This window comes from Sciurus carolinensis, chromosome 19, assembly GCF_902686445.1.
Source record: "Sciurus carolinensis chromosome 19, mSciCar1.2, whole genome shotgun sequence".
Classification (NCBI taxonomy): Eukaryota; Metazoa; Chordata; class Mammalia; order Rodentia; family Sciuridae; genus Sciurus; species Sciurus carolinensis.
In genome coordinates this window covers 1,189,933-1,205,220 of record NC_062231.1, presented here as the reverse complement: position 1 = coordinate 1,205,220, position 15,288 = coordinate 1,189,933, and the positions used below count along the sequence as shown (strand labels likewise).

The 15,288-nt window shown below is 35.2% G+C and overlaps 1 protein-coding gene across 3 annotated transcripts in view; it reads right to left on the bottom strand.

The window, feature by feature from the left end:
- Positions 1 to 430: 430 nt before the first annotated feature.
- Positions 431 to 15,288, bottom strand: part of LOC124971027 (zinc finger protein 260-like) — a 76,572-nt gene continuing 61,714 nt past the window's right edge. For 2 of the 3 annotated variants that reach the window (XM_047534711.1, XM_047534713.1), the window contains one exon: positions 431 to 5,623. In XM_047534711.1, the coding sequence (XP_047390667.1) occupies positions 3,702 to 5,623 (1,922 nt within the window). In that variant the 3' untranslated portion in view covers positions 431 to 3,701. Of the gene's footprint in view, positions 5,624 to 13,590; positions 13,663 to 15,288 lie in introns of all 3 variants that reach the window. The other variant, XM_047534712.1, reaches the window with a different exon arrangement.

Sequence of the window (15,288 nt, the reverse complement as noted above, 5' to 3'; positions counted from 1 at the left end):
AATAATTTTCTTTTACCTAATGTAAAAATGGTATAATATACATAAGATCAATTTTCCACCTAATAATTTTATTGTATAAATCAATGACATTAATTAAATTTACATTGTTTTGCAAACCATTACCACCATCCATCTCCAGAACTTTATTACCCCAAGCTAAAATCATGCATGGTTCAGTTTCTAAACACTAACTTCCAATCTTTCTCTTTTTGATAACCAAGAGTTATCAAACTGTTTTGATAACCTCCAATTTTTGATAACCAACATTCTATATTCTCTATACATAAATTTGCCCATTTCCACTATCTCATTTAATTTGGACAGATAGTGTTTGTCCTTTGGTCTCTGATGTCTTTTTCTTAGTTTAATATTTTCAAGAATCAACCATGCTTAAGCTTGTATCAAAACTTTATTACTTATTAGGGTTAATAATATTCAATTTTATGACTGGACCATGAAATGACATGTTGCCACAAAGATAACTACCAAGGGGTACATAACTGTGAGTATAAGCAGTCAGGAGGCAGTATCATCAGGGTCCCTGCAGTGACTAGATATGGAAAATCCACATAGAGGTACCACCATGTACACAATGAGAAAGCTCCATGGGAGGGATACACATAGAAGAACATACCTATCCTAAACAAGTATCCAGACTGTAAACAAATAAAAAAGAGGTGAAATGAAGGTGGGGTTTAGTTGCTGATCACTATTTCTCCCTGTCTCTGAGGACTGGTAGCTTCCTCCCACAAAAATGAACAAATGTCATTTTTTGCTTTTGTGATTGACAAAGAAAATAGTATCTATTTTGGTGACAGCAAAGTGTAATGTACTTTATTGGAATACAATTAAGCAATATCTATCAAGTTTAAATACAAACATCCTTAATCAAGCACATCAGTTTTATAAAACCATGCTGGTGGACACAGGATTCATGATAAAGAAATACCAAAGAAGCTTAGTTTACTGCTAATTCTACCTTTTTCACTCCTCTCATCTCACTTGGCATTCCCTGAAGATCTGAGCAGCCATATACTCAAAGCATGACACAAAAGACCTGGCACACGGGCTTCGAACCTGAGCAGCTCTCAGTCCTTCATTTGTCCCTCACAAATGATCTCTTACTGAAAATGACCTCGAATTTTCTACTAACAATTTACCTCTAATCCTATCAAGTAACTTTTCTTCCTATTTCCTGGAAATATATCAGCAAATATTCTGCAGTGTTCTCACTCATTCACAAACATTTGTGGCATCTCTGTTCAATACTGAACCCGGCATGTACCCAGTTTAATATATCACAGTATGGTATGTAGCATCATGTTGGGAGCATGGGGAAAAGAAAAAAAATCATATGGAAGCACAAAAGAAAAGACTAGAGAGGGGCATTCATTTGATATTCCATCAAGGATATTCAAAGGTAACACAGGCACATGGGTAGGAAACATCTTTAATATTTTTCTTAACTCTTTATTAGTGAATCTTCCTTCTGAACCTCATAAAGTTAAAATTATTACACATAAATTGAAAAAGAAAGCATTTCTGTGTGTGATGACATGGAGTGGAGACAAGAATGAAAGCTGGAACAATACACATTGGAATGAAGAACAGTTGTGATGACCACATAGTTCTCTTGCCCATAAGTTATCATTAGATTACAATATTTATATATCCAAATTAATTTAAATAAAATCAGTGTTGGTGGGTGTTTTGCTGACCCACAGGACTAATACATGGAGGAAATATATGATAAGGTTTTTGTTTTTGGTGTTTGAACAGGACTTATAGTCCACAGGTTCATTTGAATAAAACTTGTTTTGTGTGGTGTCATGTACTACTGTACATGTAAGACCTAAAAAGGGACAGGTTTAGTTTATAATGTCTTGTAAGAACTGAGTTGTACATAAGTTTTGGGAGACCATGCCATATACTATCTATACTATAATCTAAAAAGTATAATAGCCCTTATAAATTATAAAGTAGAATAAAAGAGGTCTCTAAAGTCAAAATATATCTATTAAAATAAATTGTGGGAGGCGTAAATGTTTACATCATTTTGAACTTGTTTCTGGTTTGATTTTCTTGTGGGGTATCCAAAACTGAAAATGTCATCTTAGAGTATGCTATTTTTCTAAAATTTTGGAGGTAATTTTTCTCTTCAGGGGTTGCTCTTAGGGAGTTTATGAGGAATGCTTGACTTCCTCAGTCTTTTTTCTCTACCAGACTTGACAAGAGCCAGGATAGGTCAGTGTCCTGTTGACCATATGGCTTCCCATGGAAGCACTGAGAATATCTCCCTCTTCAATGATGCCTTTAAACAAAATAGGCATTGTAGGTTTCTAGTATTTGGGGTGTTCATAATCCCCATGACTGGGAGATTTTATGACTTTCCAGAGTTACACAGTCTTCAGGAGTACTGTCATTCTATAATGCAATATGTTAAAGTTTTAATTCAGGATATAAAAATGAGGCTTATTTTCATTATCTCTTTATCCTTCTTAAAACAATTTTTCCATAAATACAAACAGAAAAAGTATAAGGATCCAATTTATGAAAATTATACTTCCCAAATAAGTTTGATTAAAATGTGTATAATAGTTGAGGTGTTACAGTACTATTTACCCAATAGTATGTTTTACTGTAATATATATCTTTTGTTGAGTAGAATACTATATTTGTGAGATAATGACAAAATTCAATACATGACAGTGTTAACATTAACATTAACACATTCACTTATATTTATTAACATATTGCATACATAATGTGAATATAGCTAAAAGTGCCCTGTAAACTGGACATGGTAGCTCATGTCTGTAATTCCAGCAAATTGGGAAGATGAGGAAAGAGTTTCACAAGCTCAAAGTCAGTCTCAGAAACTTAAGTGAGGTTTTTAGCAAGTTATCAACACCCAACTCAAAATTTGAAAAAGTGGGGAGGGACCCTGGGAATGTGATTTCATGGTTAAGCATCCCTAAATTCAATCCACAGTACAAAAAATAAAGTTTTAAACATTGAAATTTATTTTAAAAAACTCAAAAACAGATCTCTTATAACTCTTTCCTCCAGTATTCAAAAATAAGAATACTTAGAAATTTTGATTTATAAGAAATGTATATTCTTCCAAAGATGAGCTTTCTACACTAAGGATGTGTAATATTTATGACAATTTTTTATATCTACCTCATCAATTAAAAATGCTTAATAAATTTTAAGCCAAAGTTAAAGGCAACTATTCATTTTCTATATTTAAATGATCTCTTTTACTGATCCTCTTATACATCAAGGTATGAGGCATAGAAAAGAACTTTACTTGTTTTATATTTGTTAAGGATTTTTATTGCAAGTACTTTGCTGCTATATAAGGCATATATTTTTTACAAATGCTATTCAATGTTCACTACAGGTATGAGGTTTCAGATGTTCAATAAATTCAAAATTTAAATAAAATCTTGAAAACTTTTAACTTTTTGGGGTTTATGAGCACTATGAATTCTCTAATGTTCAGTAATGTTTGAGCAATGGCTAAGAGCTTTGAACAACTTTTTCCACTTGTACTCTCTCTAACCAGGTTGTATTCTCAGGTGCTGAGTAAAGGATGATCAATTGTTGGAGATATTGTCACACTGTCACAGTTTTTCCATTTGGATAATTCTCTTTGCTATGATTTTTTCTGACTCGGAATAAATTTTTACTCATCCTTACAGGAATGGTAAAATGTTCTCATTTGTAGACTTCTCTCCAATATGAATTCTCTGATGTCTAATAAGGTAAGATTTTTGATTAAAAGCTTTGCCACATTCTTTACATTTGTAGGGCTTCTCTCCAGTATGAATTCTATGGTGGTCAATAAGGTGTGATTTTGCATTAAAAATCTTGTTACTTTCTTCACATTTGTAGGACTTCTCTGCACTATGAATTCTACTGTGGTAGGTAAGATTAGTTTTTCGATTAAAAGCTTTGCCACATTCTTTACATTTGTAGGGTTTCTCCCCGGTGTGGATTCTCTGGTGGCGAGTAAGACTTGATTTTTTATTAAAAGCTTTGTCACATTCTGTACATTTGTAGGGCTTCTCTCCAGTATGAATTCTGCTGTGGTAAATAAGGCTTGATTTTTCTTTAAAAACTTTGTCACATTCTTCACATTTGTAGGGCTTCTCTCCAGTATGTGTTCTCTGGTGGCAAATAAGGCTTGATTTTTCATTAAAAGCTTTGTCACATTCTTCACATTTGTAGGGCTTCTCTCCACTATGAATTCTACTGTGGTAGGTAAGACTAGTTTTTCGATTAAAAGCTTTGCCACATTCTTTACATCTGTAGGGCTTCTCCCCGGTGTGGATTCTCTGGTGGCGAATAAGACTTGATTTTTGATTAAAAGCTTTGTTACATTCTGTACATTTGCAGGGCTTCTGTCCTGTATGAATTCTGCTGTGGTAAATAAGACTTGATTTGTTTTTAAAAACTTTGTCACATTCTTCACATTTGTAGGGCTTCTCTCCAGTATGTGTTCTCTTGTGGCAAGTAAGGCTTGATTTTTGATTAAAAGCTTTGCCACATTCTTTACATTTGTAGGGCTTCTCCCCAGTATGAATTCTATGGTGGTCAATAAGGCGTAATTTTGCATTAAAAGCTTTGTCACATTCTTCACATTTGTAGGGTTTCTCTCCACTATGAATTCTACTGTGGTAGGTAAGACTAGTTTTTCGATTAAAAGCTTTGCCACATTCTTTACATCTGTAGGGCTTCTCCCCGGTATGGATTCTCTGGTGGCGAGTAAGACTTGATTTTTGATTAAAAGCTTTGTCACATCCTGTACATTTGCAGGGCTTCTGTTCTGTATGAATTCTGCTGTGGTAAAAAAGACTTGATTTTTTATTAAAAACTTTGTCACATTCTTCACAATTGTAGGGCTTCTCTCCGGTATGTGTTCTCTTGTGGCAAGTAAGGCTTGATTTTTTATTAAAAGCTTTGCCACATTCTTTACATTTGTAGGGCTTCTCCCCAGTATGAATTCTTTGGTGGTCAATAAGGTGTGATTTTGCATTAAAAGTTTTGTTACATTCTTCATATTTGCAGGGCTTCTCTACAGTATGAATTCTGCTGTGGAGAATAAGGAGTGATCCTCTATTAAAAGTTTTATTACATTCTTTACATTTGTAGGGCTTCTCTCCAGTATGAATTCTGCTGTGGTGAATAAGGTTTGATTTTTGATTAAAAGTTTTATCACATTCTCCACATTTGAAGAACTTCTCACAAGTATGAATTATCTGCTGTTGAGTAAGAATTGATCTTCGATAAAAAGTTTTATCATATTTAAAATTGTAGGGCTTCTCTCCAGTATGAATTCTCTGGTGGTCAATAAGGTGTGATTTATCATTAAAAACTTTATCACATTCTTTACATTTAAAGGACTTCTTCCCAGTACAAATTCTGTGGTGGTGAGTAAGGGCTGACTTTTGATAATATAATTTCTGATGTTCATTCTCAGTTGCCATTTTCAATATTTTTCTTTGTTTTAAGTAGTCAAAGTCACAATTTCCATATTTTCCATTTATCACTTTTTGAAATATATGTTTTATGCCCTGCTCTGGTGAAAATGCTTGGGTATGATGAGAAGTCATGGCTGAAATAATTCAAAATAAAAATTATTTTACTTATTAGACTGGGATGAATTTATTTTGTCCACATTGCATACATAATTTATGAAATCATAGCAGTGTCAGTACATCATCAGGCTAGCAGATTAGTAAATCCAAGGTCATTATTACTCCAGAAATAAATAAGTTAAATAAAAATGTACGGACAAATTAACATTGTAAAAATTACCCAAACTATTATAGAGATCACAGTATCCAAGATGAGGATCTTACTAAGGAGAGTAATATAGTAGAGGGAAGGAAATATGTTACTTTTATCTACCACAGACTTTCCTCCTCTATAACATGGCATTGTGCGAAAGGAAAACTCTACCAGCTACATTCACTCTCAGTTGAATAAGGGAACTATGAAACATACACAAACATTTGTGGTTTTCTTGCAGAGCATCTGAAATCTGCTTTCTGTCTATCATGACACAGGGACCTGAAAATAGCACATACATTTTAGATGATAATACCACAGATATTCAACAAAGTTAAAGAGTCTATGGATTCTTAAGAAGATACATACACAAAATTTTTAATTTAAAAAATGCACTTATATCTGGAAGATTCTCCATGAAAACAAGTTTGAGAGGCAATAAAAACATTGCACAGCCTATGTTCATATTACTTGGATGAAGCCAACACATGGTAATCAAGACTAATGTTTTTTTTTTTATTTTTGGTGTATTATTTGCTGATTTGTTTTATTGAACTTTGTGTATTTACTTTTTTCATGATATATATATGAGATGAAATGACTAAATGAAGTGAATTAACACATGCATATTTCATACAATTATCAGTTTTGTGCTTATGAAGTATTGCATTCAGTCTTTTAATATTTATCAGTAACATAATTCACTACACTCACCATGTGGTACAACAAAATTCTTGACCTTCTTGTACCCATTAAAATAAAATTTGTAGCCTCTGACTAACAAAATGCCAACAGTCAACAAAACACAGTACCTGGTGACCACAATTTTACTCACTGAATTTAACTTCCACATGTGAGTCAAATGTTCCTACAACTGATTTTCTGTGTCTGCCTTATTTCACTTAATGCAGTCCTGCATATTCATACTATGTCAATTTAAGTGACATATTACTTTCTTTAGTTAAATATTAATACTGTCTAAATATCACACTTTTACTCATTTGATTATTGATGAGCACACAGTTGAGTCCATATCTTGATTATTGAGAACAATGTTTGCACTGAGCACAACAGTGAATCTCTCTCTTTCACATGCTTATTACTCTCTTATGGATACATATTTAATGCTGGCATTTCTGGATCACAAGCTCATTTTTCTGTGTGGTGTTTGGGATTAAGCCCAATGGTGCTATACCACTGAACTGCAACACAAGTGCTTTGAAAATTGTTTGAGACATGGTGTTTCAAAATTTCTGTGACTTGCCTCCAATTTTAAATCCTTTTCAATGGCCCCCAATTAGCTGGGATTACAAGCACATAGCAGTGTTCTTGCCATTTTTTTTATTTATTTAAAAACTTCCATACTGCTTTCCAGAATAACTATATAATCTACTGTTGACTGAATTTTTAATGTAAAACTCAATTTAAAATACTACAGCACATAAAGATAAAGAAAAGCATGGCTTAATCAAAGTAATACAATAAAATATTAATAATTGAACATTAGCATAGGGAGTTATGAATTACCCAAAGAGCACTAAATAACCATTTGAAGGAAGTTTCAAGAGCTAAAATTGTTAATATAAATAAGCAGAAATTGTTTATGTGAAGAATTCCTTAAGAAAAATTTCTAAAAAAGGCATGCATGGTGTGCAAAACTGTCTAGCACCATGGGAGAGACTGAGCAAAGAGGACTTTAAGTACCTATAGAACATATAAAGAGAAGTGGGAGAGGAATCAAAGACTGCCACTATGAAAAGCAATGAACCACAAGTTAAAACAGTAAACAAAGTAAGAAAAACAATTAAGAAATACAGAAAACAACTTACAAAGTTAGAATAGTGAGTTCACTTTCAAAACTAGTTTGATTATGAATATATTATTACAAAACACAGATCAAAATAAAAAGCTTGACTAACAGAATTAAATCTAAAAGAGGCAACTACCAAGTCAGTTCCAGCAGAGAGTATGGCCCTCCGGTACCAAGTCAGCAGATGACCTGAGAATCATAGAGAAAGACTTTGGTCTTTGCTGTGTGGACTTCTGGAGCTCCCACTGGGCCTGCCCACTGGTTTGCCCAGGGTGTGAAACATGAAGGACTGACAAGTCTCTCCCCCTGTGTTGATTATCTGATGGCAGCATTGACAAGTTGGACCACAGGCCCAGGACTTCTGGGCTGCCAAGTCTCCTGGCCCAGTTCTGTCCATCCTAACCAGAGTTGGTGCTGAGAAATGGCACCTTTGGATGGCAGGTCATGGCATGGTGAGAAGAATGGCACTGACCAAATACATGGAGGCCAGCCGGGGCTTTGAGGGCCCAAGAAGGCAAGTAAATGCTGTAAAATTTGGCCAATCAGTATAGGCTAGGGGCCTCTAGATTGCTCTGCACAAGATCCAGAAGACATATTGTCCTGACAAGGCAAACAAAGAAACATTCTGGAAAGTGAGTGAAACCCTGAGGCTGGATGGGTGGAAGGGTAAGCACCCTCAAGCAGTTGTTTTGTCTACCAAAGAGAGAAACTGTAGAAAAATGCCCACCACCTTCAGAAAGATTTACTGCCTGATTATAAAGGCCTGTGTATGCAATATGAAAAAGCTGCTCTGGAAGTGATTTTAAAATGGAGTTGTTACAACAACCTCTAGTAGTGAAACTTGTCCATGTTCATTCAGAGGGTTATATTACAACCATTGTTTTGAGTGTGCTTTTTACTCCTCATTACTCTACATATAGTTGACAATGCTAAGTACTTTTCCTGAAATATCTGGACTGTCTAGATGTTTTAAAGTGCTTGATATATGTAAAAAGTAGAAGTGGCAAATTACAACACATTTTGTAATTTTTTCATTTCAATATCTTTAAAATATTTTTCAGGGGGGCAATAGCCAAGCCCCCTATTGAGTAATATACACTGTGTCCTGGTTTTCTGGATCAGTGTGCATACAATGAGGCAAGAGTAACCATTGTACCAATGTCTGAGGGTTTCATTTTATTTTGCTGTGTATTTAGTGTACATAAAAGACAAATGATTCCTAATCTACAGTTAGTTTTTCTACATGTTGAGAGTTTTCAAGAGGTTGCTGGTTTATGACTGAAATATAAGCTGGTAAACAAAGTTTGTGTTAAAATTCCTAGGAAGGATTGTCTTCTAAAAATTTGAGCAATATAGCACACTGCATTGATGAAGGGCCAGAATGCTCATATTTTGAAGAAATTTTCAAATTATAAAATTTATTATTGTTAAATGTGTGCAGTTTATTCAAGACTGTCAGGTATATAGTGGACAAATTGAGCCCTTTATTGAAACATATAGTCTATCTGGATGTTTAGAAATCCTCAGTGTATGCTAAATGTAGAGGTAGTAAAATATTACTTCAAAAGGTTGAATGTTCTCTCTGATATGTGGAGGCAAACATACAATAAGGTGGGGAAGGAAAGAATAGAAGTTCATTGGATCAGACAAACGAGAATAAAGGAAAGGGAGGAAAAAATGGAAATAAGATAGAATGAATCAGACATAAATTTCTTATGTTGATATATGACTACACGACCAGTGTAACTCCACATTGTGTACAACCACAGAATGGAAAGTTATATTCTATGTATGTAAAATATGTCAAAATACATTCTGCTGTCATGTATATGTAAAAAAGCACAAATAAAAATTTTAAAACAAAAATAATAAATCTAAAAGAAATGCAACTGTAAGTAATCTACAGGGACCTCTAAATATAAGGAATCAAGTAGAATGAAAAGAAAAGAATGTAAGCATATAACATAAAAAAATAGCCAAAAGAAAGATAGCATGGTCAAATTTTGAGATGGAAAACTGTAAGGGTAAAGGTGAGCAGACTGAGAGGCAAGCACACAGGACAGCTTACAGCATGAAATGGCTCCCATGTGGGAAAACCAGCTTTGTTTTATTAGATACTCCAAGGTTATATCAGGTTACAATAGTGCAGTTAGTTTTGCATATGTGCAGATCATATAACTTATTTGTTTCTCAGATCCACTAGTACCAAATGTTTTTTATAATGGCTAGAGTGAGAAGTTGCAGAATGTTCCTAAGTCAGAAAAACAGAAGGCCTTTATTACCGAGGAGTGTGCTCACTCAAATGTTTTTTCTCCTCTCTACTTTTCTGTGGCCTGAACCTCTACAATTCCCCTTTTTTGTATTGTATGGCCTTTTGAATAGACATGATTTGTCTTTTGTTTAAGGAGGGTGGTGGGAGAAAGTAAGGCAGACAATGGCAAAACAAGCACAGCAAAATAAGGCAAGTACCAGTAAACATCCGCCAATGAAAAGTTGCTTAATCCATGTAAAATTTGGTAGTAAAGAGGTTAACACTCTAATAAATCTCAGCCTCCATCATCTTGCTGCACCTTCTTTACAATGTCTTTAAAATTATCCTAATTTCTGAATGGAGTTACCATTATGAGTTAAATTGAACCAACACATATTATTAAATTCATGGCATCATCATGCTCCATCATCTTGCCACACCTTCTTTACAATGTCTTTAAAATTATCCTATTTTTTTTCTGAATGGGGTTACCATTATGAGTTAAATTGAACCAACACATATTATTACATTCATGGCATCGCTTATGATATAACAATAGCAAATAATCAATAGCAACTCTATTATCAAGAATACACATTCACAATAGACTCAAAAAAAATAAAATACTTGGGAATCAATCTCACAAAACAGGTGAAAGACCTCTACAATGTGAACTACAGAACACTAAAGAAAGAAATTAAAGAAAACCTCAGAAGATGCAAAGATCTCCCCTGTTCTTGGATATTGTCAAAATGGCCATACTACCAAAAGTGCTATACAGAAACAATGCAATTCCAATTAAAATCCCAATGACGTACCTTACAGAAATGGAGCAAGAAATTATGAAATTCATCAGGAAGAATAAGAAACCCACAATAGCTAAAGCAATCCTTAGCAGAAACAGTGAAGCAGAGGGTATCACAATACCGGATCTTCAACTCTACTACAAAGCAATAATAACAAAAATGGCATGGTATTGGTACCAAAATAGACAGGTAGATCAATGGTAAAGAATAGAGGACACGGACAAAAACCCAAATAAATACAATTTTCTCATACTAGACAAAGGGGCCAAAAATATGCAATGGAGAAAAGATAGCCTCTTCAACAAATGGTGCTGGGAAAAATGGAAATCCATATGCAACAGAATGAAATTAAACCTCTATCTCTCACCCTGCACAAAACTCAACTAAAAATGGATCAAGGACCTCGGAATCAGACCAGAGACCCTGCATCTTATAGAAGAAAAAGTAAATCCAAATTTTCAACTTGTGCGCTTTGGATCAGACTTCCTTAACAGGACTCCCATAGTACAAGAAATAAAAGCAAGAATCAACAACTGGGATACATTCAAACTAAAAAGCTTTCTCTCAGCAAAGGAAACTGTCAGTAATGTGATGAGAAAGCCTACAGAGTGGTAGAAAATCTTTGCCACTCATACATCAGATAGAGCGCTAATTTCCAGAATCTATAAAGAACTCAAAAAACTCTACACCAAGAATACAAATAATCCAAACAACAAATAGGCTAAGGAAATGAACAGACACTTCACAGAAGATGTACAAGCAATCAACAGATATATGAAAAAATGTTCACCATCTCTAGTAATAAGAGAAATGTAAATCAAAACTACCCTAAGATTCCATCTCACCCCAATTAGAATGGCAATTATCAAGAACACAAGCAACAATAGATGGTGGCGAGGATGTGGGGAAAAAAGGTACACTCATACATTGCTGGTGGGGTTGCAAATTAGTGCTGCCACTCTGGAAAGCAGTGTGGAGATTCCTCAGAAAGCTTGGAATGGGCGATCCAAGATGGTGGACTAGAGGGTGACTGCATCTCCTGTCGCTCCAGAACCCAGGATTCAAAAAGGGGAGGCATTGAGAGACTCAGACTAAAATAGTCATGGGGTGAGTCTTCTGCACCGGGTGAAACTTGGCCCGGGCGGCAGGCCCGGACAGGGGTGGCAATCAGAGCAGGGAAGGGGAGCTAGAGTATCCCCCAGGTAGCCCTGCTCCGTCCAGCGTTGGGCTCCTTCCACTGCCAGCTTCTCTCAGAGCAGGCCCCCCAGTGAGAGCCGTTCTGCACAGAAACAGCTCCGAGTCCCAGAGCCAGAGGCCAGCTCCGGCCTGCAGGCAGCTTCAGGGACCTGGACAAGGCAGCCAGGGACTTCCCCAAGTAGCCCTGCCCCTCCGGCAGGCAGGCTCCTTTCACGGCCAGCTTCACAGAGCAGACCGCCCAGTGAGAGCCTTTCTACAAAGAGCCAGCTCCAAGCCCCGGAACTAGTAGCAGGCTAGGGTTCTTCACAAGCACTGCATTATCAAGTTCCTCCAAGACTTCAGGCTACTGAGGGCTGGGAGGTGATATAGTGGAAATATACAGAGACACTATAAGCCAATAGAAGAAATCTACAATATCTCAGAATCCCACTGATATCTGAACAATATCAGAAAACAAGGGAAGAAAATGTCCCAAACAAACCTAGATGCTATATCAATAAAACCTAATGAAAGCACAGCAGAAGAAATGTCGGAATGGGAGTTCAGAATGTACATAATTAAAACAATCAGGGAAGCAAATGAGGAGATGAAAGAGCAAATGCAGGCATTGAAGGAGATGAAAGAGCAAATGCAGGCATTAAGAGATCACACCAATCAACAGTTAAAAGAGCAAATACGGGAAGCAAGAGATCATTTCAATAAAGAGTTAGGGATACTGAAAAAAACAAACAAACAAACAGAAATCCTCAAAATGGAGGAAACAATAAACCAAGTTAAAAGCTCCATAGAAAGCATAACCAATAGGATAGAACACCTGGAAGACAAAACCTCAGACATTGAAGACAAAATATTTAATCTTTAAAACAAAGTTGACCAAACAGAGAAGATGGTAAGAAATCATGAACAGAATCTATAAGAATTATGGGATATCATAAAAAGGTCAAATTTAAGAATTATTGAGATTGAGGAAGGCTTAGAGAAACACACCAAAGGAATGAACAATCTATTCAAGAAAATTTCCCAAATCTGAAGAATGAAATGGAAAACCATGTATGAGAGGATTGTAGGACTCCAAATGCACAAAATTACAACAGACCCACACCAAGGCACATTATTATGAAAATACCTAACATACAAAATAAAGACAGAATTTTAAAGACCACGAGAGAAAAGAATCAAATTACATTCAGGAGGAAACCAATAAAAATTTCAGCAGATTTTTCAATTCAGATCCTAAAAGCTAGAAGGTCCTGGAACAACATTTACCAAGCCCTGAAAGAAAACGGATGCCAACCAAGAATCTTATGCCCAGCAAAACTTACTTTCAGATTTGACAACAAAATAAGATCCTTCCATGATAAACAAAAGCTAAAGGAATTTACAAAAAGAAAGCCGGCATTACAGAACATTCTCAGCAAAATATTCCATGAGGAAGAGATGAAAAACAATGATGCAAATCAGCAATGGGAGGAACTAGCCTAAAGGAAGAGCCAAATAAAGGAGAAACCAAATCATGTCAAAAAACAAAAATGAATCAAATGACTGGGAATACAAATCATATCACAATAATATCCCTCAATGTTAATGGCCTGAATTCATCAATCAAAAGACATAGACTGGCAGATTGGATTAAAAAGAAAAATCCAACAATATGCTGCATGCAAGAGACTCATCTCATAGAAAGAGATACACATAGACTAAAGGTGAAAGGATGGGAAAAAACATACCATGCACCTGGACACAGGAAAAGAGCTGGAGTACCCATCCTCATTTCAGATAATGTGGACTTCAAGCCAAAACTAGTCAGAAGGGATAAAGAAGGACATTACATAGTGCTTAAGGGAAGCATAAATCAGCAAGACATAACAATCATAAATATCTATGCCCTGAACATTGGCTCATCCATGTACATCAAACAAATCCTTCTTAATTCAAGAAAACAAACAGACCACAACACAATAATACTAGGCGATTTTAACACACCTCTCTCACCACTGGATAGATACTCCAAATAAAAATTGAATAAAGAAACCATAGATCTCAATACCACAATCAACAATTTAGACTTAACCGACATATAGAGAATATACCATCCAACAAAGAGCGAATACACTTTCTTCTCAGCAGTACATGGATCTTTCTCTAAAATAGACCATATTTTATGCCACAAAGCTACTGTTAGCAAATACAAGAAAATAGAGATACTACCTTGTATTCTATCAGATCATAATGGATTGAAATTGGAAATAAATGACAGACTAAAAAACAGAAACTTCTCCAATACCTGGAGATTAAATAATACACTATTATATGATGAATGGATAACAGAAGACATCAAGAAGGAAATTAAAAAATTCTTCGAATTAAACGAGAACAAAGATACATCATATCAAAATCTCTGGGACACTATGAAAGCAGTACTTAGAGAAAGATTTATTTCATGGGGTGCATTCAACAAAAGAAGTAGAAATCAACAAATAAGCGACTTAACACTTCAGCTCAAAGCCTTAGAAAAAGAAGAGCTGACTAACACCAAATATAGTAGAAGACAGGAAATAGTTAAAATCAGAGCCGAAATCAACAAAATTGAAACAAAAGAAACAATCGGAAAAATTAACAAAATAAATAGTTGGTTCTATGGAAAAGTAAACAAAATTGACAAACCCTTAGCCACATTAACAAAGAGAAAGAGGGAGAAAACCCAAATTACCAAAATTCAGAATGAACAAGGAAATATCACAACAGCCATGAGTGAAATACAAAACATAATTAGAAGCTATTTTGAAAATCGATATTCCAACAAAACAGAAAACCTCGAAGACACCAAAAAGTTTCTAGAGACATATGAATTACCTAAACTGAAGCAGGAGGATATACACAACTTAAATAAATCAATTTCAAGCAATGAAATAGAAGAGGACATCAAAAGCCTACCAACAAAGAAAAGTCCGGGACCAGATGGGTTCTCAGCTGAGTTCTACAAAACCTTTAAAGAAGAGTTCATCCCAATACTCCTCAAAGTATTCCATGAAATAGAAGAGGAGGGAACCCTCCCAAACTCGTTCTATGAAGCCAGTATCACCATGATACCTAAACCAGACAGAGACACATCGAGGAAAGGAAATTTCAGACCAATATCCTTAATGAACATCGACACAAAAATTCTCAACAAAATTTTAGCAAATCGCATAAAAAATACATTAAAAAGATAGTGTACCACAATCAAGTGGGTTTTATCCCAGGGATGCAAGGTTGGTTCAACATCCAGAAATCAATAAATGTCATTCACCATATCAACAGACTTAAAGTTAAGAATCACATGATTATTTTGATAGATGCAGGAAAAAGCACTCAATAAAATACAGCATCCCTTCATGCTCAAAACACTAGAAAAAATTGGGGTAGTGGGAACATTCCTTAACATT